At 42.4% G+C, this 27234-nt stretch overlaps 1 protein-coding gene across 4 annotated transcripts in view; it reads right to left on the bottom strand.

Moving 5' to 3' along the window:
• Nucleotides 1–27234, bottom strand: part of LCORL (ligand dependent nuclear receptor corepressor like) — a 121130-nt gene that overhangs the window by 61426 nt on the left and 32470 nt on the right. For all 4 annotated transcript variants that reach the window (XM_088450630.1, XM_088450631.1, XM_088450632.1 and 1 more), the window contains exon 2: nt 6556–6621. In XM_088450630.1, the coding sequence (XP_088306756.1) occupies nt 6556–6621 (66 nt within the window). The remainder of the gene's footprint in view (nt 1–6555; nt 6622–27234) is intronic.

Genomic DNA, 27234 nt, shown 5'->3' with positions numbered 1-27234 from the left:
CCGAGAGGCAAAAGTATAAAACCTGAGAAAGGTGTGGACAGAAGACCACATGGCCACCAAGCACAATTGTTCAGCAGAAGCGCCACATCAAACCGCCCACGAGGGTCCCACACACCGAGTAGAATGAGCTGTAACCCTGGTTGGAACACGAAGATCAGCTTGTGTGTAGGCCTGAGAGATCATGCGGAGCCAGAGTCTGTTTGTTAGCTGGCCAGCCTCGCTTGTGAAAGCCACAAAACATAAAAAGAGAATCTAATTTCCTCAAGGAATTTGTACAATCCACATAGATCCAAAGAGCACGAACCACAATCAAGGAAGCTTCACCTGCAGGAAGATCCGAGGACTGGAAGGCCGGAGCTACAATCTCTTCATTCAAATGGAACTGGGATACCACTTTAGGGAGGTACCCAGCTCTGGTACGGAGGAGAGCTCTGTCCGGATGAAAGATCAAAAATGGCGAGCGACAGGAGAGCGCTGCTAAATCAGATACCCTGCGGGCAGAGGACATAGCAAGGAGAAAAGAGCGTCTTCACTGTCAGCCACTTGAGGTCTACAGAGTCCAGGAGGTTCAAATAGAGAAGCCAGTAGAGCCCAGAGAACCAAGGACAAATCCCCCGGAGCCACCGGAGGGACAAAAAGGAGGTTGAACGCAAAGAACACCCTGCAAAAATGTTCCAACATCAGGCAGGCGAGCAATCCTTCGCTGGAACCAGATTGACAGAGCAAAAACCTGAACTCTAAGGGAGGTCAGGCGGAGACCAAGATCTAACCCAGCCTGGAGAAAGGCAAGACCCTAAAAACAGTAGGGTCATAGCGTCTGGGGGAGCACTACTGAAAGTAACTGCTAAACTCTGTAATAGATGCGGGCAGAGAGGCTTACGCACCTTGAGCATCGTCTGGACTACAGAGCGAGAGAAACCATTGGCTATTAAGAGGGAAGACTCAAGAGCCACGCCGTCAAAGATAGACGAAGTAGGTCTGTGTGCAGGCAAGGGCCCTGTGTCAACAGGTTCTGCCGTAGAGGAAGTGGAAAGGGAGTGTCTATGGAGAGACTCCAAAGGTCGGTGAACCAATGGGGCTATTAGTATCACTGGCCCGCGTTCTTGCTTGAACTTTCAAAGTACCTCGGGAGGAGGGAGATCGGAGGAAAAAGGTATGAGAGATTGAAGTCCCACCTCACTGCCAGAGCATCCACAAAAGGTGGCTGAGGGGTCTCTGGTTCTGGACCCGTACCTGGGAACCTTGTGGTTGTGATGTGAGGCCATGAGGTCTGTCTGGTAGGCCACATTTGTCCACCAGGAGTTGAAAAACATCCAGGTGGAGAGCCCACGTTCCGGCATGTATGTGTTTACGGCTTAGGAAGTCCGCTTCCCAGCTGAGGACCCCAGGAATGAACACTGCCGGGAAATGACATTCGGCCCAGACCAGAATGCTTGCCACTTCTCACATCGCTGCCCAACTTCACGTGCCTCTCTGATGGTTGAGGTACGCTACCACAGTTGCATTGTCGAAATGGATCTGGACCGGCCTGCCCCGGAGAAGGTCTTGCGCCTGAGTGAGTGCTCTGTACACTGCTAAAAGCTCCAGAATGTTTTATGGGTAGACTACTTTCTTGAGTTGTCAACCGTCCTTGAAAGGCATGATGACCAATTATCTGCGAAGGCTGATCTCTGTCGTGAGAAGTTCCCAAACTGGAATCCAGAAGGGGTAACCCGTCCAAATGGGATGTCTGTAGACACCATGAGAGGGAAAGCCTAATCCTCCAGAAAGAGGAGGATCGTCTGGAACTGGATCAGGTGATGCTGTCTGTTCCACCGGAAGTGAATCTGTTTTTTAAGGGGCCTGGAATGGAACTGGGCGTATTCAATCATATCGAAGGTGGATACAATGGACCCCAGGACTTGCATTGCTGAGTGAATGGATACCCTCCGATTGTGGAGCAAGTTGCGCACACGCAAGTATAGTGTCAAAATCTTGTCTGCTGGCAGAAAGAACCTCTGTATTTGAGAATCTAGGAGTGCCCGAAGATGCATCATCCGCTGTGTTGGAGATAGGGAGGACTTTTTCCAATTGATAATCCAAACGTGTGTTTGCAGACAGTCCACGGTCAGCTAAACACGGCATTATAACACAACCGGTAAGTGTGCCTAGATAAAAGAGGTCATCTAGGTATGGCAGAATTCTCACTCCCTGGCGTCTGAGATGTGCCACCATCACCGTCATTATTTTGGTAAAGACCCGAGGGGCCGTTGACAGACCAAGAGGCAGTGCACGAAACTGGTAATGTTACTGCAGAACAGCAAACCGTAGGAACCACTGGTGCACTGGAGCAATAAATACATGCAGGAATGCATCCTGAATGTCCACAGAAGCCATGAAATCCCCAGGCTGCAATGCCAATACAATAGATTGTAGCGTTTCCATGCAGAACTTGGGTACTTGTTGAGGGGTTTGAGATTCAGAATAAGCCAATGAGACCCATTCGGCTCCTGAATCAAAGAGTGAGGAATAAAAACCCAGTTCCTCTCTGAGCCGAAGGAACCGGTGTTATCACAGCTGACCTCAGCAGGCAGTAAATGGCCTCCTGGAGTGCCAAGGCCTTAATAGGGTCTAATGTGGGATCTGTACAACAGTAAAGCATCCTGAGACCATTCATTTGTGGGGTTGCTTGTCAGCCAAGGGAGTGGGATCACTCTCAATTTTGCCTAAGAACACAGCCATGAATAAAGAATGGTACCAAAACATCCTCCAAGAGCAACTACTCCCAACCATCCAAGAACAGTTTGGTGACGAACAATGCCTTTTCCAGCATGATGGAGCACCTTCCCATAAGGCAAGTGTGAAAACTAAGTGGCTCGGGGAACAAAACATCTAAATTTTGGCCAGGAAACTCCCCAGATCTTGATCCCATTGAGAACTTGTGGTCAATCCTCAAGAGGCAGATGGACAAACAAAAACCCACAAATTCTGATAAACTCCAAGCATTGATTAGGCAAGAATGGGCAGCCAGTAGTCAGTATGTGGCCCAGAATTTGATTGACAGCATGTCAGGGCAAATTGCAGAGGTCTTGAAAAAGAAGGGTCAACACTGCAAATATTGACTCTTTGCATAAACAATGTTATTTTCAATAAAAGCTTTGGACATTTATGAAATGCTTGTAGTTTTACTTCATTATACCATAACAACATCTGACAAAAAGGTCTAAACACACTGAAGCAGCAAACTTTGTGAAAACCAATACTTGTGTCATCCTCAAAACTTCTGGCCATGGCTGTACACTGATTTTGAAGTTATATGCCTTGAAAGCAAACTTTTTGTTGAAAAATTTAAATTGCTTTTGCAGCTCAGCTAATTAAGTCAGAGAGTTGGGCAAAGTCTCATTATAAATCTCTTTTTATGGGTTTTCGTGTGATAGATAACACGGCAGTATGTTCTAATAGAAAACCTAACATTTTTCAAATCAAATTTTTGATTTCTCAAAAAGACAAATTTTTTATTTTTTTTAAAAACCTCTCAAACATTGATCATACTGTTAATAAATCCCCAAAGTTTTATTTTGGGATCATGATGCTATCAGAACTTACATTTTTGGGTTATTCATGAATGTTATTTTTTTGAGGAACTCGGAAAAAATATTGTTTTGTTGATTTTTTCAGTTTCACGTCATTAGAGGAACGCACGTTCCACTTCAGGTGTATTTGGTGACAAGATTCTACAGACAGCGCCTGTTCCCATTTTTGCGCAGGCCTGGAAACTTAAGTGATGAGATACTCCATGTAGACAGACACTTCAATTATGTTGAATAGGCCCGCCTTTTACATTTGCCTGGACCACTATAAGTGGTCCAGGGACAGGGGACGTTTGAGTGGCCAGAGAAGAGAAGGCACAGCTGCTGCTGATCTCTGCAGGTCAGAGGAGCATGCGATGGACTCTTTCAATCAGAGCTCAGCACATGCTCCTCTCACCCCTCAACAGAGTCTCATGGGAATTATTTCCCAGTAGTGCATTGTCCCAGCAACTGCTGGACCCCAATAACCCCCCAGCCACATGCAGTCGCTGCCAGGACAGTCAAAATAACCGTGATGACTAAGCAGCTGCGCTGCACCCTGATTAAGTGACCAACGCTGTCGCCATAGTCCCTTAGAGACCATAGAGGGTATGTAACTGCTGTCTATGACAACAAATGGTGGCTCACATTTGATCTGGAGAAAAATTACATCGATGAAGTGTAAGTGACATTCCTCCATCCAGCTGGTCCATAACCATCTTTTTCATACCAAGGGAAGCCAGATGTTTTATGAATTCCTATGGTAGATGTTCTGTGTAAGGTGAATCCGTTAACTCAAACAGGTCGAAAGTACACCCTTTCTGAAATGGAAATACTATAAACAAATGAAACCTTCAGCCAGTTCCAACACATCAAGTAACCCCATCCATCCCGAGCAGCAGCACCAAATGGTAATGATCTGTAGTAAGCTTCTTAAAATATGTGAGAGACATAAAATTATCATAAAAAAGTTTTAAATATTTTAGTATTGTCATACTGTGTCATTGTACATAATATACATCATTGGGATTGTTTAATGAAATAAATTAAAAAGTAAAGAACAGGCCTCGATAGTTCTCATTTTCATTATTTTTACAAACAGTCCAAAGCGAAAACCTCATGTAACAGACCATCCCAAAACACATATTTGGGGATTTATGGACAGCAGTATGAACAATTTTTTAAAGAGTTTTTTTCAAAAATTTAAAAATATGGCTTTTTGAAGAATTATAATTTTATATTTTTATTGAATCATACTGCTGTGGTATATATCATATGAAAGCCCATAAAACCTTGCCCTACTCTCTAAGCTCAGTTAGGTGAGCTGCAAAAGCAATTAAAAAAAAAAATGTTAATAGCACATTTTTCATAAAAAAATGGCAGCCTTAAAAGGCATATATCTTCGAAACCAGTGTACTTATCAGCCAAAGATTTTGAATTTATCTTCACACCCAAGGCATCAATTAATATACCCTGTACTGATTTGGTGTGGAATGACCCATATATATTTGTTAATTTTGTCGCCCTTCTTCCACCCTTTCCCTCTCTCTCAATATGTCCCTATCCACCCCGTCTCTTTCTCATCTGTCATCATCCATCACTGGGAGTCAGGAAGCCAATGAGAGCTGCGAGGAGAGGGAAAGGGTAGGGCCTCCCATCAGTACTGACTGTGCTTGTGCAAAACAAACATTAAGGCACTTAAAAATGAGTTGCGATAAACCGTGCTTTTGAGCAAAGTTTACACTTGTGCAAACTTTTCGCCAAAAATGCGCATTGTGCTATCCTATTGCCGCAGTTTTTGAATGTGTGAATTCTGCATAGACAAAAAAAACAGCGAAAAGTTTTCACCATCTCAGAGCGGGTAAAAAATTATGCAAACCCCCCCCCATTTTTGGCTAAAAATGTTGGGACTTGGTTCAGAACACCTTGGACACCTCTCCTAATGACAAAATAGGCAAAATTAATTTGATTACCTTGAGTTTACCAATAATGATAGGTTAGTTTTGGGGTGAAAAAAAAAAAAAAGTGTTGGAAAATGGGTTTGAATTAAAGTATTAGGTCCGGTATTTTGGGGTGGCTGTATGGATGGAACATGTATGTTAAACATTGCAGGTGGCTGCACCAGGTGTATTTGTAAAAATAAATATATATATATATATATATATATATATATATATATATATACACACACACACATATACACACACACGACAAAGGCACCTCCTAGTGCAATAAAGTGCAAATGCCACCACTGTGTGCTCAAATGAACGTCTAGTAGTACCCAACGCGTTTCGTCTAGATGGGGTTATGGACTTCATTAGGAAGTCTAGATCTCCTGGACTTCATTAGGAAGTCCAGGAGATGGGACATAACCCCATGTAGAAGAAACGGGTTGGGTACTACTAGACGTTCATCTCAGATAAGACTTTATTTATTTCTTTAATGTACGGGCATTGTATATACATTTAATTGTGCCCTTATGTACAAACTCTATTGCACTATATGTATTTTTGTTTTCATCCTATGTATTTTGTTGGAGTTCCATTAAAAACTTATGAATAATTCTAGGGTGGATGAATTTGTGTATACCTGTGGAAACAACATTGAGATAAGCTTATTCATTTATCATTCTGGTACGGGTCCACTTATCAGTTTTTTGAGCACATATTGGTGGCATTTGCACTTTATTGCACTAGGAGGCGCCTCTATCATTTTATATATTACAGAATAAAGGAGGTGGTGTGGATCTTAACAAGGAGCTGTGTTGCCGTCCTTCACATGGATTTTCCTATGTATATTTGAAACTATATCCTATTAGATTGATCTTGAACCTTTGTATTATACATTTATTAACACATTTATTCACATTGTATACACTTTAGCACCAAGTGTTTATGAGATATATATATATATATATATATATATATATACACACACACACATATATTACATTAGAAATTATTTTGTCTACTTCACGATAAGCAGTGATCTAAAGTAAATAAAATACCATCAAACAAACTGAGGTCTCTACGTAATCCTGGTCCATACAGCCCTTCTAGAATGCTCTCGAAACCTGAAAATACAAAAATAGGATTCATTTATTTACCAGATAAATATAACAAAAGGTCACAGCTAACTGCAAATTAGATAATAAAAACGAGATATTAGTTCTGTCTTGCTCAGATTCACTGAATGTATTTTAATGCTACCAACATATTGCAAATACTGTATGTGACTAGAAATAATAGTATAATGATCCTTTACTGCTGGAGTATCCCCTATTTATTTCTTATAGAGTAGTAGAATGATCCTTTACAGAGTTGAGCTTATACTCGTATGCCGACACCTACAGGATGTCTCTCCTGGTTTTGAATGTCTTCAGATTGGGAATAAACAAAGTCTGGCAAGTAGTAGCTAAGTAGTTACCCCAGTGTCTCCTTTTCTTTAAATTCCTCCTGATCTGGTACCCGCTAGTCATACAGAGAATTGAGTTCCTAATTACAGCCTTGTCGCTCCATTTTTGTGATGTGTTTAATATGATGTGTTTATGTCGGATCCATCACCCTCGGGTCTCATGTTTATTCTGTTTATTGTGTTTCTGGACTTTAATAAAAAAAATAAAAAAATCAAACAATGACTCTCTGCAACCTATTTTAGAGCTATGCAGATAGGAAACCCCATATACCCAGGGCCCATTTAAGATTTGCACTAGGTTCTCCATTGTTGGCTGGAAACTATGTTGAGTGGTTCACATTACATTCTTAAATCAGAGACTGAAGCAAAGCAATTATTTCTATGCTAAGAGCAGGCTTACCATAGAAATAATTACAACTGCTAAGAGTGCCTTCCACCCATCAGACAAAGTGACTTTATATAGCGCAGAGGATTGCGCAACTCTGCAAACCACTGCGGTACCTTACAAATGAATGACAATAATAATGCAGATAAAACACAACAACTAAAAAGCACATGTTGAACTGATCATCTTGTCATGGAGTCTTACTTTGCATGGCGTCTACCTAATTATTTTGTATAAAGATTAGCTGTATCCCAGTAGTAAGCAACATGCACTATACAACACTTGGTACAAATACATGAATTATATGGCAAGAATTCTAGAAATACTTCAGCTAATTGTATCCAATAGTTATTTTAAATCAGGGATGGGGAACATCAGACCCAGGGGCTGTATAAGGCCCGCGGAATCAATTGGTCTGGCCCCCGGAGCTCTTATCTGCTAGTCTCATCTGGCTAGCAGGGTGCCTAGAATGGCACCCTGCAGCCAGAATCTATGCATCAATGCCACCTGGAGCGTCGTTCGGATGCTTTAGACAGTCTCACCGCTGCCCTTACAGCTCCATGCTGTAATCACTTGTGGCCCCGCCCCCATGGGACATCACACAAAGGGGTAATGGCCTGCACCGGGACCGCAAATAATGAGAGATATATATATATATATATATATATATATATATATATATACACATATATACACACACACACACACAGCATATATTTGTGAAAATGGCCCTCTGCAGAATAAAAAGGTTCCCCACCCCTGTTTTAAATGGACCATGATCCCACTTAAGCCATGTGCTACCATTATGCAGATACTAAAGAATTACAGTGTTGTAAGGGTTACATTATTTGGGTTTAATCTTGTATGAAGGGTTTTGAGTAACAGGTGATATTGAAAAATCATAGAATCAGGACATTTCAACTTTATCTATACAAAAATTACACTTGCAGCAAATAATAATCGTTAGAAGCACCAACACCACACGGAAAATGCATGAAAAACATAGTATGGCCAACTGTTCCAAACAATGGCTGCATTATAATGTGTACCATGTAAGAATAGATGCATTCTGCATGAGTTACAACAAGTTTTAATGGCGAAGGAATTTCAGGCAAAGGAAAGCTTTCATAATTCTCAGTCCTGTTATTATCTGAGACAGGTTGAAATGTCTATGTATTACCTGAAGCAAACCAATTAATTCAGAGGCACAACATCATCATTTCGTAATTGTGTAATGCACATATGTACATGATCAAAACTGCACGAGAGATAGACATATGCCTGTATATATTAAAGTCCATGGTGGCATCTTAAAGACTGCCAAACTCGCACTGCGTTACGTTTCCTTGCAACCACTTCCAAGTCACCACAAATCAAAGGCAATTTTGTCTACCAAATCGCTGGATGCATTAACCAGCGATTTAAAGGGTAAATACCCAAACCGACGGCAATGTGCGGTTGGTTTAAAACCCACAGATTCTTGGTGGCTTGAGGCGTCTCGGAGTGTTTAAAAAAAAAAAAAAAAAACCCTGTAGAAAATACTAAACTGCTCGTGTCTAGTTAGAATTTACTTTTTTGCCTTTATATCATTAAAGGGTTTTGTTTATGAAGGCTTGAACTTCATGGATCTTACAACCTGAATAGCTGTAGAACTATACAAATTTTTGTATTCACTTCAATTTGCAGCATACTGGCGAAGGGATGTACAAGAAAAAAAAATAAAAAATAGCTCCTCCCAATATAGATTTGATTAAATGAACTGCTCCATTAAACTGTAAGCAACTGACCACTTATCACTCGTGTTTCCATAGGAACTGATGAATAATGTATATGACACAAATACTGTTTCCATGGAATCAAGAAATGTCTTAATACCTACATACAGTAGGTAAAATTACCTTGTGTCAATTTATAAAACAGAACACAAGAGGGAATAGCATGCATGAAAATGTCAGTGTAAACTAGGTGCTTTATTTTCAGTGCAGACTTTTAGCATAAATACATTCTGTATAAGTAAAATATCTGTAAATTAAGATCCATTTGTTTAGGGTTTTATTATTTTACTTAAGTCAGATTAATGATAAAATTACAAATAAACATTTTCTACAACTATATTCCAAACATGCTGTACATTCCCATTCATAAGTACACAAATTAGGGTAGATGGATGACGCTTGTTTGATCCTTATTTTGCATGTTTACAAAAATAAGTTGTGTGCATTTCAATTGCGTTATCTTTTATTCAGAAGGCACCACAAGGGTTCCAATGCACTGTACAAGGAGGTGGAACGGTGTTATAATGGGGCGTCTCTCACATAGGAAAAGTTCAGTGCGGTATGCTGACAACTGTAGGCTGTGCAGACGTGGACGTAAACAAGAACTAGAAATGCGCGCCTTTTACGCCTAGTAGTGTTCCAGCTATGCTGTTTTAGCGCTAAAACATCCCGTCCCCACCCACGGGCTGCAGTGTCCTGCGGGTGGGAAAATTGTGTTGCAGCAATCACCGCTAGAGTGCCCTTTGTATGGTCCGGTGCCCTGCCCCGTGCTGGACCTAGAGGGAGCACTACGCCTAGTGTAGGGTGGGTGTGAGCACTCACTGAAGAGGATTACTAGGAGAATCTAGAGACATGTACAACGCTACATACAACTGGACAAATATAAATTTTCCTTTGCATGAAGTTTTGGAGCAACATAAGCCTGATTTACTTCCAACTCTATCAGGCCCTAAATGATTCTACCATAGAAAGATATGCTCATACTAAGAAAATAATGCATCAGAGATGTAAAATTATCTATTTTTTATATATATATATTTTACAGAGTACAGGGAAAAAAAAAAAAGTAAACTGCTTCCTCCATATAAAATATAATTTATGTACTAAAGGTCTTTATAAAACTTTAATGGTATATACTTTGCTATGATTAAGCCCCGACTCCCAATGCATGTATGGACTACTTTTCCATGGTCCGTCTTTGATAACACTTGTTTCAAGATAAAATTAAATTAGACTTCTTTAGAATAAAGTACAGGCCCCACGAGACTACATTAATCCACAGACCCGAAATAACAAAAACAGTAAGGAATTGTACATACAGGTTTTAAAATAAATAATGCTTATACCTTGGACTTTACTTTTAGCAGAGCACTGGCAGCGTGTTCTCAAAGCATCCTTGCTGCATTACACAGATATAGTATCTATTGTAGGGATGGGAACCTCAGGCCCGGGGGCAGTATAAGGCCTGCGGAAATCACCATTCTGGCCCTCTGAGCTTTTTTTCTGCTAGCCTCATCTGGCTATCAGGGTGCTTAGAATGGACCCTGCAGCCAGAATCTATGCAGCAGTGCCGCCTGGAGTGTCCTTCGGATGCTTCAGACGGTCACACCACTGCCCTTTCAGCTCCCCGGAGCAACCTCAGCATTCTCCCGGGCATTGCTGTGATCGCCGCCGATTGTGACCCCCGCCCTAGTGTGCAGTCAGTCACACGGCGGGGGCGTGGTCTGCATCGGGCCCAGGAATAATGTTATAGCAAAATGGCTTGCGGTAGAAAAAAAAAAAAAGGTTCCCCACACCAGATCTCTAGGATATACTTAATGAGAACTGCCACATAACGCCATTACACTGAGTATATAGGGGGCGATTCAGTTGTGTTTGTGCTGCGATCCCCCGTCACATTCGATGGGACAATACTCAGTTGTTTTGTACCGGCGGTCGCTCCCTACTTTTCATGCATGTGGTGGCCAAATGCATTGGTTTAGCCGCATAAAGAGGCTAAAACTGTCTAAAGTCCAGGTCAGAGCGCCCAAACTATTGTTTGGGCACCCAAAACACGGGCTTTTCACAGACTTCTGCTTGCCACCTCAGAAGGGGGGCGAGAAGAAATATGGGCGTCCACAACATTTATGCCTGCAAGTAGCAACATTTGAATAGCGCAATGGGAGATGTGTCCATGCTAAAACAATTGAGTAGCCCCCCAATACTGTAGGCAGCAGATATATGGACTCCTATGTGTGCAAGGCCTGAGGTACAACAGTCAATGCCTCAAATTCACAAATTTTAAAGCACACTTCCTTCCATTAAATGCACTGAGGCACTTTTAATAAACAAAACACAAAATTCTAAAATGATTACCTATCCTATTACCATCACCTATTACCTATTACCACCTATTACCATCACCTATCCTTGTGTCTATGCCTATTTCCCTATAGATTGTAAGCTTGCGAGCAGGGCCTTCCTACCTATATATCTGTCTGTTATTAACCTGCTTTGTTCTATTAATGTTTCCAATTGTAAAGCGCAACGGAATATGCTGCGCTATATAAGAAACTGTTAAAAAAATAATAATAAATAACTTGTAGATTTTGCTTTTAAATATTAAACAAATATATAAATAATTCTGCTCATAATCAAGCTGGATAACCAGAAGTCATTGATAGACAATTGTATTTATTTTAATACCATTTTATGCAAGTCAACACTACATGTGTGTATGTAGGCAAATCTTACAAGTTCAGAGATTGTTGGTAAAACGGACCACGCAGTCAAGTGCATCGAGTCTGTAAATTTGTGAGTGACAAGCTGCACATTTCATCACAGTCTCTATATTTTTAACTCTCAGTTATAAGGGGTCAATCCTATTAGGTGCGAATTGCAAGTTGCTATTTTCACTTCAAATTCGCATAGCGAATTCATTTGGCAAGCCAATTAGCAACTCGCACTGAATCAGTCAGACGGAATTCGCAACTTTCCACTCGCACCTCCCTGAGGGTGAGAGATGAAAAGAAAAATCTTTATTTTAAGGTTAAAATGTAGGGACACTGTGCTAAACCCCTTGGACGCCCCCCTAATGACCAATTAGTGAATTGGAAGTTTCCAATTAGCTTAAATAATCCAATAATTACATGTCATTTTTGGGGGTAAAAAAAAAAAGTCCTCAAATTACCCCAAAAATCGATCGGCAGGTACACACCAGCTGACGGCCGATATATCTTTCAGAAACGTCGACCACACCCAGCGATGCACTATAGATATATCCCGCGTACAAATGAGCAGGCGATATATCTATCAGTGTGTACTCAGCTTAAGTCTGACTAGATTTTCGCATACGCTTAGATGCACGACTATGCGGCAAAGGGGTCAGAATCCCGACTGGGTTAACATACCGACACATTAGTTGGTCGGTATGCTAACCCTCCCCGATGCCTATTCCTAACCTCCCCCCTAGTGCATGAACCTAACTCCTCCCCACACCCTAAAGCTGCCACCTTAGTGCGTAACCCTAATCCCCCTCCCCTAGTGCCTAAGCCTAACCCACCAGCCCCAACTTACCTCTGGCACCCCGGCGGTCGGGATGCCGGCGCCGGGATTCTGACGCCAGTAATTTAAGCGTCCCACGGCAAAGTACTCCTGAAAATGTATGTGTGTGTTAGATTAAAATATGCGGGAAAAGGTTTGTAATTCTTACAAATTGAGGGCCTGATTCAGCTTTGGAAATAGAGTACGATATTGCAAGTACCTGTATACCTGGACAAACCATGTTGGAATACAAGTAGTGCAAAGACATACATTTTTTGCATGTAGGGTAAATATCGGCTGCTTTTGCATGTAGCCCACAAATACTGCACAGCTTTATTTTTCCCTTGCAATTTAGATGCCAGTTTGGACACACCCCTCCCACATCTAAATCTCTCTGCACGTTAAATCTGCCACACCAGTGCAACATGGTTTTACCAAGATGCAGTTACTTGTTATATCTTACTCTATTACCAACTCTGAATCATGCCCTGAGCTAATTATATTCCTAATCAGCCAACAGAAGCCACCAACACGACTAGCTCATTTCTGTTGGCAGACAGTAAACCCTACCCTGAAAAGTACAAATAATTTTTGTTTTAAATGACTACTAAACCCCCAAAATATTTCTTTTAGATATAACACATGAACACAAAATACAATATATGCTTATCCGGCCCCTTTTGGCAGCGAGAAAGCACAGCTTAGCGACCGGGTCTGAATCTGGCCCTATGTAGTCACCCAATTCTCAATATAATAGTATTTAAAAAAATAATAATAATTTTATTCAACAGAAAGAAAATCAAATCACAGTCCTAGAAAATGTGTGTCCTAACATTTATTTGTGTAACACCTGCTGCATCAGGAACCCAGGAATATAACATACCAGGGTATTTTATAGTCAGACAAAGGTAAAGGGGCCCAAACAATTTACATTCACAATACTTTAAGAATAACTAGATCTAGCTGCAGAAAAAAGGACTTTGTACTAATAACCGCAGTGTCAGCTAATGGTTGCTGGTAACTGAAGCAGAGTAAGGGGTATGTAATGACTACTGAAGACTTATGAGGGGCACCAGAGGTGGGCAGAGTTGTTGGACCTTACAAATAGCACAAGAAGGTAATTCCGGGATGTAGTCCGCCGGCTGCCGGTCACAATCCCGACTTTAGAATGCCGGCTAGGGATTTATGATAGGGAGGGGGGTACCCCCGAGGGTAGGTTAGGGTACTTACCTGCCCCAGTCGGGATCTTGATCCTGTCGGGCAACCGCTGTCGGGATTTGAACCAGTGGCTAACATTTCAATCCCATTCCGGTATTTCCAGTGTGTAACAAATACATGCTAGATAAACATGAGCCTTTGTGCCTACATTTCAGTCTTTGTTGGTTAAAAGTTTCTACATTCTAAGGACAACTAAGAAAAAAAATGCTGGGTGCCACTGATACATGTTGGGTGAATCAAATATCCAACTATTTAGTTTTTGTTTCTCTTACAAAATGCTGGCTCATCACTTATTTGTCAAGGCTTACAGTACATTACATTAGACTGCTAGAAAATGTAGGAAAGGCCATAGAGGTCTGTTATACAGAGGTTCTGCTATTCACAGTTCCAGTAACAGGACATTTCACCATCAATTGCATAAGTTGGTCATTTTAGGATTTTACTATGCTATAGGTGTGTGTGTATATGTATATAAGTGATGGTGTGTACGTCTGATTAAACAATAAATGAATGGGATTACATGCAAGAATTCATCCCGTGTACACAACTTGCTTTCTGGGGAAGAACATAGGGAGCCAGTGATACTGTCCGATTCCTCAGCTGTAGAAAAGCGGAAGGAACAACCAATAATAATAGGGCAATTGTAGGACTTTGGTGAATTACATAGAGATGGCACTATGAATCTGCTAACGCAGTCGGCGAGGGCTGGGGGAGAAGCATGCTATATCATGAAATATGTAGCCCCAATTCTATGGCAGTTGCTACATTTGTCATGAGGCCTTTTCTCATTCTTTTGACCCCTCTGTCACTGAGGAATCAGGCAGCAGTTTCACGTTACAAGGAATATTCTGTCCATAGGATGGAGAACTTGTAGATACATATTTACAGGTCACGAAGTACAGTATATCAGACAAAAAGTAGCGCCTAAACCTGCTCTACAATTAACGGAAAATTCCCCCAAAAAAACAATGTGCTAACGAACCCACAGGTTCACATACTAAATATCCAACTCGTAAATTGCAAAATATAATTTATAATAAACATATATAAAAATGGCAATAGTGTTAATGTATCAAATCATCCGACAAAACTTCCATAAAATGATTCAAGTAATTCTATTAAATAGCACATCATTAATTACTTGAATCATACCAATTACTTGAATCATTTTATGCAAGTTTTGCCTGATGTTTTGTTACATTGACACTTTTGCCTTTAATTTTATATGTTGTTATAATAAGTTATATGATTCAATTTACAAGTTGTAAATTTAGTATGTGAATCTGTGGGTTCGATAGCACATATTTGGTTGCTTGGGCATTTTCCCCGTTAACTGTAGAGCAGGTTTAGGCGCTCCTTTTTGTCTGATATCTCAAGTGGGGAATTGGTTTAACCTCTAATTGGCAGCCTACCTGCTCTGTCTTAAGACTCTGTGCTTGCTAAGTTTTTTCATTTCTATCGAAGTACAGTATATGCCTCATGGTCCAAATAATCTGGAAAATGCCTTTTGCATTTTGTAACTTATGCTTTTCGCAATTACAAAGTGATGAAAATTAAACTTTTCTGCTTGGGGTATCAGGGAACTTCCCACATTTTCCTTTAAGTCTGAATTGTATACAGTATGTAAAATCTAATCGCATTTTGCAAACTACAAAACTACAGAGGTAGTGCAGTTCCAAGCCAGGATGTGACATGCTAGTTTGGATTTCAAATGCATTTACTCTAGTATTAGGTTTATATTAAACTGCATAATTTAGAGTATACTGAAAAGCTTTATCAGCTACATAAACTAAAACCGTCAAGCTCTAGTGCATGCAATTTAAGGGTTTAAGCCAATTCATTTAGAAAAAGTAATGGAAAGAAGATATGTGGGACATAAAACATTTTTAACAAATGAAAATTTATTTACACATGCAGAGAAGCAGATCAATGGAACAAAATGAACACTAAAGAACAGCATTTGTGACTGTTTAGTTGAAATTCAAAATTGGTAGAATTTTAAGATTATGGGCCGTATTCAATTAGAAGCGAAAAGACCGTTTCGGAGATTACGTCATTCACTTTTTCACCGATTACGTCATTTTCGCCGGTTTCAACTTGCACTCTTATTACACTCCCCCTCTGACGCTAACTGCGTCAAAAACGCAAAAAAAAAAAAAACACACAAAGGACTCCCCCCAAAAATACAAAAAACTTTGAAAAAATGGGCATAAAAACAACACAAAGTGGGGGTACAAAAATCAAACACTAGCGAAAGTCTTGGGGGGAGGGGGGTCTAAAAGTATGGGAGAGGGGTATTTTTGATTGCAGGTGTTTGCTGAAGGTGCGTTTTTGGGCGCTTTTTAATGCTTTACTTCAGCAACTTTAAAATATGCTTGCACCCATTTTCATGTACCCCAAAATTTGATGGGAATACTTAATTTTCCCCCCCAAAAAATCCTAAATGCTATTCTTCACCCATCCCAAAGACGCCAAATAGCGCTGATTGAGAACAAAGACCCCAAATACCTTCAGCAGGGCTAATCGGAGGTACCCATAGTGAACCCCCATGTCACAGCATCTTTTGGTGGGAGTCAGGCTGATTTCCCCAAAAACGACAGGACTTTTCACCTGTGAGTTTCACAGCTTCCAGTTTTCGCCGTTTTGAAATGTATACGGAGATACGCGCGTAATACATTTTCACATCTGAAACCAGCGATGACTGAAAAGTCCGGCAACGGACCTTTCGATTCTAATTGAATATGGGTCTATATCAAACAGCACCTAGTAAATATAGCAAGAAAAAAAAAAAAATTGTTTGCCAATAATTCACTTTCACCTGCCCACACAAAGTATTTGAAAATGTCCTTGGGTGTATATAAAACTAATTAAATATATTTTAAAATGAAAACCACTTACCCTGGTGGCCCAATAGCCTCCAAGGGGTCCCAGTGGAATGAGGCTACTGTTCTCCATTCCTTAGTGCAGAAAACAGAAGCAGACAGCACTGGAAACCATTCAAAACAGCTCCAGGCAGAGTTCTCAAGAGTGACAAATGCAGGAAGAGCCCGATGGGGCTTTTTGCTGGCTCACAAGGATGCTTCAACTATGATGAAGATATCAGTGCATCACCAGCAGAGAGAACGTACAACTAGGATGTGGCATTTAGGCTCCTGGAGCAGAACAGACTAAATTCTGGAGGTTACTCTAAGTGGGGGCTTTATAAATAAAATAACCCCTCTCCAGTGTCCCAAGGGTTGAGAGGCTGTCCAAGGCATGCAAATGGATTCATTTTTGATCAGGTTTATTTCCTACATCCCTGACAATCATCCATACAAATATGTTTTTAATATTATCAAAGGCAGTGGGAAAGTGCAGAGTAGTACTGAGAAGTAATCGCACTGAGGACAGGGATGTCCGTATAGCTGCTGGACCCAACAAAGCTCACCTGCCATTTTGTATGCAGTGTTCTCCCCAGGCTGTTTTTTGCGGGTGCACCACCCAGCAAAAAACAGCCTACCAACCGGCACTTTGGAAGCCTGCAAGTGGGGACAGTATCTGGGAGCTGTGTAAAAAGGACCAAATGCTACAGAATTTGCAGTTTTTTCATAATCAGATGACTGGGCCTCTAATAAAAAGAGGAGAATTAATATATAAAATTGTTATTTCAAATCATTATAAGGTCAGGGTTTAAAACATATTATTGCGAAGGCCCCCACCCGGCTACTTCTTGATGTCACCCGGCTGGAAAAAATTTCTGGGGAGAACATTGCGTATGGCTATAACCGTTCAGTCTTCAGTGATTGCCCGTGTTTGCAGGGAGATGTGTCCCGGATCTACGTACAACATAATATACAATGCCAAACAAATAGGCACACATCAACTCTTAACTGGCAGAGAACGGTAAGTGTGCCTATGCATCATCAAAGCGAATGTCTTCTCCAGATCCTAAAGAAGATATGGTTGACTTAAATAGAGAAGGACAGTCATGGTTACCATCAACTAAGATTTCTACAGGGACTAGCTCATCAATGACTGATGGTATCAGTGGCAGAGAATGGACCTGCTGTACAATAGCCACATGCACTTTCAAATCCAATAATAGTATTTCCGCTAGACTGCGGGCAGGGCTGGACGCTGGGGATGCCGGGAGGGAGTCTCTGCACGTGCCAAAGGTGGTGTGGGCGGCTGGGGATGTGGGCCAGCACTTACGGAGGTTAGGCTTCCCCCAAGAACTCCATGCGCACGGCATCCATTCACCCGGCGATGATTGGTCACCGCAACCTGAAGGACACTGCGGCCCACGGGTGGGGGAAGGCTCAGGGCAGGCTGCTTTAGCGGGGTGCCGCTAAAAGGGCAGGGCGCATTTTGCCCTTTTAAAATCGAGCAGGGTGCGGCGCCCCGCTAAAACAGCCTAGCTGGAACACTAAATAATGTATCAAGTGTTCCCTGCACCTTATTGTGATATCTACAGGGCCATCTATATCTTCTATTTAATGTAATTTGTTTGTAGAATGATCCTCTTATTGTACAATTCTAATAGTAATATGACGACAACATATTAGACAATTGACAATTCACATTAACTAAGACCTATACTAACAAATATATGTAATAAAACAATTACAATGCATCATGTGAAAGTGGAGGACTCAATGTAACTTTATAACCACTGCAGTCGATGACCAATGTTTGTGGATTAGTACCAGGGCAACTGCACTATCCCAAATTGATTAGAACTAAAATCCATTATTGAATGTTAGTAGAACCAAATCTGAAGTGGATTGAATTTCAGGAATAGTCTGTCAAACTAAAGTATAGAGAACTGCTCCTGACTATGCGGACTGAGGGTCTGATTTGGCAAAAATTGTAAGTGCTAAGACGCACGCAGTCGGCAGATTTTCGCGATTTGCATCGCAGTGCGCGAACCAGCCACTGTGATCGGGAATGAGATTGCAGTGTTTACACAGACCCATCGCAGAGTAATTAACAGGAAGTGAAGTTTGTGGGTGGTGATAGGGGGGTGGTCGGACGAACTCCGGCGCGAGTTAGTTGGGACAGCATTGCAGGGGCGTGCATAAATTAGACACTGCAATACCATACACAGCCTGAGGCCTCATAGCATGTGCTGAAGTTAGCAATTCCTGAGTGAGGTCTGACCTGCCTTAACTGTGCATAGGGGTTCGATGATACCAATTGTTTAGCTATATTGCCCATGTATACCGATAGGAGTAAGGGGAAGTGGGTGTCCTCATGTTAGGCTGAGATCGCATTGCGAATGCAAACAGTTGCATATCACCGTTAATATTAGTAATTGCATTGTGTGCATATAAGCAGAATTGCGATCCTTGCTGAATAAGGCCCTAAGAATAGAATTCCCACTAGTCTGTTTCAGCGGGGCGCCACGCCCTGCCCTATGTCAGAAAGCATCCTGCCCTCCAGCGCTGCGCCCCGCTGAAACAGCCTACGAGATCTGTCCGCCATCTGCGGGCCGCTGTGTGCCGCGGGTGGAGAAAACGGCAGAGTAGCGGCCACCGCCGGTGGTCTATTCGCAGTGACCGCATTGCTTGGGGGCTCCCCGGCATGTCCATAAGTACTGGGCACACCCCCAAGAGTGACAGAGGAGACGCGTCAGACACGCCCCCTTATCAGGCGCCCGCAACAGTGCCCTTACTCTAGGTCCGGCGCCCTGCCTGCTGCTGGACCTAGAGTGACCACTACAGTCAATATGCAGACCCTGTATTAATGCCTATATTGCACCACCAGAGTACTTAGTGTGACTCTGTATTGGCTGATATCCCCTCTTGTTGGAGCTCCAATTTGGGGATTAACAGTCTTGAAAGAGTCATAATATAGGAGAAATGTACAGTATTGAGGCACATAGATAGATATCCCGTACTACTCTGGATTTTGATGGTCACTCTGTCAGAGCTACAGCATTCCTCTGTGGAGAGAGGAGAACCTTCCAGAAGGACAACCATCTCTGCAGCAATCCACCAATCAGACCTGCATGGTAGAGTGGCCAGACAAAAGCAACTCCATAGTAAAAAGCACATGGCAGCCCGCCTGTAGTTTGCCAAAATGCACCCGAAGGACTCGCAGACCATGAGAGAAAAGATTGAACTCTTTGGCGTCAATGCCAGGTGTTATGTTTGGAGCAAACCAGGCACCGCTCATCACCAGTACAATACCATCCCTACAGTGAAGCATGGTGGTGGCAGCATCATGCTGTGTGGATGTTTTTCAGCGGCAGGAACTGGGAGACTAGTCAGGATAGAGGGAAAGATGAATGCAGCAATGTACAGAGACATCCTGGATGAAAACCTGATCCAGAGCACTCTTGACCTAAGATTGGGGCGACTGTTCATCTTTCAGCAGGACACAGCCAAGATATCAAAGGAGTGGCCCAGCCAGAGCCCAGACTTGAATCCAATTGAACATCTCTGGAGAGATCTGAAAATGGCTGTGCACCGACGCTTCCCATCCAAGCTGATGGAGCTTGAGAGGTGCTGCAAAGAGGAATGGGCAAAACAGCATAAAGATAGGTGTGCCAAGCTTGTGGCATCATATTCAAAAAGATTTGAGGCTGTAATTGCTGCCAAAGGTGCATCAACAAAGTTTTGAGCAAAGGCTGTGAATACTTATTTACATGTAATTTCTTAGTTTTTTTTGTTTTGTTTTTTATTAAAAAAACCCATTCCATCTGGAGAGGATCAGTTTTTGCAAAGGCCTGGAATGGAACTGAGCATATGCCGCCCTTTCGAAGGCAGAAACCCTGGATTCCAGAACTCGCATTACAGAGTCTAATGACACTTGTCGACTGTGGAGACATCCGTGCACTCTTAGTTGAAAAGTGGAGATTTTGTCTGACATCAGAAGGATTCTCAGATTCAGAGAATCCAGCAGGGCTCCCAGGTGAATCATACCCTATGAGGGATTCAGGGAGGACTTTTTTCCCAGTTGATTAGCCATTTGTGCTTGTGAAGGAAAGCAATGGTTAACTCGAAATGGCTTTAAAGTACCTTGGTGACCCTGCTAAGAGCAGGAGGCCGCCCAGATAATTGAGCAGACAGATACCCTGAACAGGTGGGCTGTCATAAAAGCCATACATTTGGTAAACCCCGGTGGGGCTGTGGATCGTCCAAAATGGCCGAACACAAAAATTGTAAGTGTTGCTGTGGCACAGCAAACCTGAGCTAACGCTGATGAGAGGGCTCTATAGGAACCTGTATGTACGCGTCCAGAATATTCAGCGATACCATAAAGTCCCCAGGTTCCATAGCTCGGATGATGGAGCGTAAGGGGTTCCCTCCTGAGCCTAGGCACCTTTAGGAACTGGTTCGGGGATTTGATATAGAGGATAGGTCAATGAAGACCATTAGGCCTCTGCACCAGAAAGAAAGTAGAATAACCAGTCCCTCGCTGAGATAGTGGGTCTGGCATAAATACCCTTGCTTACCGCAAGGACTGTATAGCTTTCTGGATTTGTAAGGCCTTGTTCGGATCTGAAGAAGGGCCTGTGTAGCAAAACATGTGGGGAGACCATCTGAGCAATGAGAGGGCGTACCAGTGACAGACTTCAACTCTTACCCAAGCATCTGTGGTGACTTGACACCAGTACTGGGCGAACTGAAAAAGTCAGTATCTTACTCTGGGATCCCCCAGATGAAGGCCTGTCCAGTCAGGCTGAAGGTTTATCCTCAGGTCTTAGAAGCAGGGCGTCTGGAGTTCCAGGTCTGCTTGGTTCCGGGTATGGCGGCCCTCATGGAGGCCGAAAGCCTAGGAAAGGACTGGCCCTTAGGCATTCCCCGAAGACAAAAAGACTTAACAGATTTAGTCCGAGGCCTTGTAGTGGAAGTAACTGAAGCCGGAAATTTGCTGTTTGCGATACTGCCCACTATGCCGCAATCTTGTCAAGGTAAGGACCAAACAAGATCTCTCCAATATAGGCAGTGTTCTCCCCAGGCTGTTTTTTGTGGGTGCACCACCTGGCAAGAAACTGCCTACCACCCTGCACTTTGGGAGCCTGCAAGTGGGGACAGTATCTGGGAGCTGTATAAAAAGAACCAGATCCTACAGACTTTGCAGCTTTTTCAAAATCAGACGACTGGGCCTCTAATAAGAAGAGGAGAATTAATATATAAAATATTTTAAATCATTATAAGATCAGGGTTTAAAACATTTATTATTGCGATTATTAAGGCCCACACCCGGCTATTTCTTGATGCCACACCCGGCTGGATAAAATTTCTGGGGAGAACACTGATAGGGTAATCCATTGCAAGGCCTATCTTTGAGTCCACCTCTGCCTTACATGAGCGCAGCCATAGGGTATGGTGGTGGAAACAGTCGCTGCCGAAACTCTGAAGGTTAGGAGACTGGCATTCAATGTTGTTACTCCAACATATGAAACTGCATTTTGAACGTGAGCAGCAAAAGGCATCTGAACCCCAGAAGTTTTTGAGGGAAAAAGATCTACAAATGCATCAGCCCAGCACTCAATAGCATTAGCCACCCATGCGATAGCCATGGTTGGATGGGCAACAGTCCCTGAAAGAGTATATTGATTTCAGGCAAAGTTACCACCTATCTTGTACAATCAGTCAGAGCAGGGATGAGAGACGTAGTAGCGCTCTTAATCAGACAAGTAAGATGAGAATCCACCCCAGGAGGGGATTCCTATTATTTGCAATGACCCTCAGGGAATTGGAAACAGGAGGCCAAACGTTCTTGTGATACCTCTTATCTGACGATTGTCAGACCCCCACAATGTGATCCATCCGCTGGTCAGAGAGGGGGAAAAGAGCCGAATACACTTTAATGCTTAAACTAAGGGAGATTTGATTTAGGTGCAGGTTCAACATTCTCTATAACTAGGATAGACATGACCGCCAGCACCAAAGCAGGGATAAAAGTACTTGATTTAGGCTCCCCCTCGTGTGAAAGGGATAGGAGTCCGATGCATCATCCAGTGCACCCTTGGCTGGCGATCTGTGTTAGACAGCAGTGCAGACTGAGAAGTAAGCACAGGGCATTTATTACGCCATCTTATGTTTCCTAGAAACGACATCCACCCAGGGTGGCTGTTGTGGTAATCCCTGAAAGGGAAATGACAGACTGTTGTGGTACCTGAGGGAATTTAAAAAACCCTGGTAGGGAGCGATAGACTGTCACGGGGGTAAACCGCAAGAACTGCAAGATACCCTGAGAGGGAAGGGTAGCATGTTGAAGCAACCCCAAGTGGGTTACAACTACGGGGATCCTGTAAGGGACCCGGCACCTTTCTGAGTCAAATCCTCCGTACTCACACCTGCAGGATAGCATAAATGGGTGCAGTATCGTGGTCTATTTCCTGGTCTGACATCGCTGACTAACAACTATCGCAGAAATATCAAGCAGCGCTATACCGGTCCTGACTGATGCCAAGATTAGCTGCAGGGACCCATTATCAACGTATGCAACACACAGTTCCATCTAAGGTATGGTAGCATGTAGCAAGCAACAGTATGAGACGAACCTCACAAATATTGACAAGAATATACTGTATATATGTGAGGTCTCAGAACCACCTAGGTACACCTGTATTAGGGCAGATTGTAAAGAAAAGGGACATATATACACTGACAGGTGAGAGAATAAAGCACAGTCAGCACTAGCATAAGTCACATACAATGCAGAAAAATATATAAACATTACATATAATATACTGCAAATGTCACTACATTTAACTGCCCAGATTCAGTGTCTGGGAAGGCTATAGCCTTATGTACACTGACCTAAATGGTGAGGTACGCAGGGGGACTGGACTCACTGTCATCCTAGGAGATCTGCACTGCACCATAGAGGAAATGGCCGCCTGGAGACCTCAGAGGAAGCGTGGCCCACGGAGAAAGCTCAGGGACGCCAGACCACACGCAGGAAAGGCGCGCTGAGCTGAGGAGCCGCTAGACAGGGAAGGCTGTCTCCCCTGGCTAGCAATTAACCTCCGGGACGCCGGTTCCCGCTGCCGGCATAACTCCCTGGTGGTCTAGCGGTCACACAGGGTATACCTCCGCAGAGTGGGGGCCCGCCGCTGCTGCTAGCGCCTCCGGTCTGTCCCCAGAGACCGGAGGCAGGAGACTGCATGCACTCGCTGGTCACCGCAAGCGGCGACCCACGACTTACCTGATCCCCGGCGATCCGGCTGCAGCCTTGGGATACCTCCAGAGTCCGGCTAGTACAGACTCTGGGGTCCCGCCGCGATCCAGAGATCTGTACTGGCGTCGCGGCGCCGGCAGGGTGTAGGAGCGGCAGCTTGAACGTCCAGTGGACAGTCTGCCGCTCTGAAGAGTTAAAAAATAAAAATTAAAACTCTTAAAATAAAAAGTAGCATAGGGGCTGCTAATCAGCCCCCCCTGCGCTAGCGGTGACCCGAATCCGGCCGGGCATCAGCTTAAACTGAGGTGCCTCTGGCTTGGGGGCGGGGTTATAGGGAGAGTGGACCCAGTGCATCATGGGAGCTGAAAGCTTTAACTGCATGGTGCTCGGATTTGGTTCCCAACCTATACCCGAAGGTCAACCTAGTTGACCCTCTATGTACCCTGAAGAAGACCATGTTTTTACATCTATTTTTACACTACACTTTACACTATTAACCCAGGCATGGTTCCCACTTCACCAGGAATTCCCAGCCTGAGCTGACTAGCGGTCAGGCGTAATGCTTTGGTCAGACTCTTGCTAGAATTACACCCCCGCTAGCAAGAGTCTGGTGCTGGTTATAGTAAATACAGGGGACTGCTACTAATTTCGTCCCTTGCATTTCCAAAACCAGGACCGGCTCACTTAGCCCAGTGCTGATTGTGGTAAATACAGGGGAGCCATACGTCTCTTGTCCCCCGTATTCACAACCAGCAATGGCTCTGAAAAGTCTGGGGCTGGCTGTGATATTTTTTTTTTTAATGTAACACTTTTGAAGCATTTTGCACACAAATATATGCACAAATCTCACTGATCTGTGCATGCATCTGTGTCAATCAGACCTGCTCATGCTAAAATCAAAAGCATAAAGCAGGTCTATTCATTTGGGGGTTTGAATTTCGATTTGGTGTTTGATTTCAAATTGAATATATTAGTAAATAAGGGATGTGTGTGTTGGTCTATGTAAAAGTACCAATGTTTTTCAGATTTTCGATTTTGAGTGGAATTTGAGTGAAATTCGGTTTTATGTTAGATTTGACATTCAAGTTTGCCTTTAGTAAATCTCCAAATGCAAAAATCGAATAAAAATTGAAAGTTACATCACATAAATCAAAATTGAACATTAGTAAATATACCCCATGGTCTCTAATATAGAACGCTCTTATTGGTGGTTGTCACCTATGTTTAGATTGCGTTTTGGTAGCTCAGAATTCCCTATTTAGGAGCAGCATTAACAAAGTTAATCTGTTAAATGTTCTGTACCCGATATTGTCGTTTTAGAATTGTGCTAATAGTAATATGTCTGCACTTCATATTAATTTAATAAACTATTTCTAAGTACACAAAAGTCCTGATGCAAGGTTGCTGGCTGATAACTATATCCCACAAAGCTGATAACCTGACAAGGTGTACTTACATTGGCTGCTTGTATTTTACCAAATACATTAGAAAACACTTCTACTTACATACAAGAGTCATAAACAAGTCCACACCAACATACACTAAAATTGTGGAAGCCTTTTGAAAAATGTGCATGAAGTTTAAACAGTTTATTTTAGTATTATAACAAAAAGCATCATTATAATGGTAATTTCATTTAGAAATTAATACAATGAACTTTATTACAAAATTTTACATTTTGAAAAACATTTATACGTACTGAAATGTGGGAAAGTACATTTCTTAGTTTTGCACAATATTCATTAGTACTTTGTTTGGAAGCCTTATGCTGCAATTACATACCTTCCAACATTGGTGGCCAGTGGGTCGGGACCCTTGGCGTGCCCACGTCAGGAAAGGGGGTGGGGCCTAGGGAAAAGGGGGCAGAGCCTTGTAGCATCCCCATTTCTGTCACTGGGGGATGTGCTCAGCACTCCGAGTTGCTGAGCGGCTCTGCTCTGTGAATAGATGCTGTGCGCATGTGCACAGAGTCTATTCACCCGCTATGCAGAGCAGCAGTGTGTGCTCACCCAAACTGCCTCCCCCCACTGCGGGACACTGATGTATTTGCTTCTATTTAAAGTGTCATTGATCACACAAATTTGTCCCACACCTTTGGTGTCATACATCCCCACAGCATAACACTAACTGGATGCTTCACAGTAGATCAGTGATTCCCAACCTCAGTCCTCAAGGCACACGAACAGTCCTGGTTTTAGTGATATCCATGCTTAAGCAGAGATGGTTAAATCAAAATAACTATGGTACTAATTAAGTCACATGTGCTCAACTATGGCTATCCTTAAAACCTGGACTGTTGGTGTGCCTTGAGGACCGTGGTTGGGAACCCCTGCAGTAGATGTTGTGTACTTAGGTAGCAAATCTTCTCCAAGTCTTCTGCGGACATATTTCATTCCATCACTACCAAATATGGATATTCTGGTTTCTTCACTCCAGCTGACACTGTTCCATTGTTCTTCTGACCAATTAATATGCTTTTTAGCTCATTCTAATCTTTTCTGTGTTTGAGAGATAAAAGCGTCTTTTTCCTTGAAATTCTGGCGTTTAATCCAAAATATTGAAGTCTACGTCAAACAGTCCTGGCACTGATGTTTATACCACATTCACATAAATCATTTTGAATTGCTTCAGATGATTTTCTTTTATCACTCAAGCACAGTTTTTTCATTCTACTATCACAGCATGGTGTTGTGGATCTTTTTCTACCTTTACCAGTCTGGTTTTGAATTGACTGAGTCTGTTGATACTTATTCCACAGTTTCGAAATGCCTCTTTTGGTTACCTTCTTCACGTAAAGTCATTATTTTGTATCTCTTTTTAGGTGACCAGTCAACTCTTTTTACTTACCTAAACAAGTTACACAGCTTACTTCAAGAAATTAAAGTAAAAAAAACAGCGAACAATCAAACAAGATTTTACCATCAATTCTGGTAGCAACTAATGTGCTCCTTATGCTTATTTAGCTATAACTTTTTATGTAATAAATAATTCTTTGCAGTGAACTGCACTATATTGTGTACAAAATTATATTTCCAGTGATAAATACCTTCATAGAATTTTCTTTATAAATAATGCAGTTATTTATAATTAAATCCTAAAAACACATTTTCCAAAAGGTTTCCACAATTTTGGACACTACTGTATATAACCTCTTCACTTATGACTGGAAGGGATCGATTTGTGAGATCTTTTGAGACAAGATCGGAGTCCTAAAGTCATTACTTGCTTCCATTCACCATTATGGAATTGTTTTTGG

The sequence above is a fragment of the Taudactylus pleione genome, unplaced genomic scaffold, assembly GCF_031769625.1.
Source record: "Taudactylus pleione unplaced genomic scaffold, aTauple2 ptg000520l, whole genome shotgun sequence".
NCBI classification, from domain to species: domain Eukaryota; kingdom Metazoa; phylum Chordata; class Amphibia; order Anura; family Myobatrachidae; genus Taudactylus; species Taudactylus pleione.
Note: the sequence above shows the minus strand (reverse complement) of the source record. Positions and strands in the feature narration are given on the sequence as shown.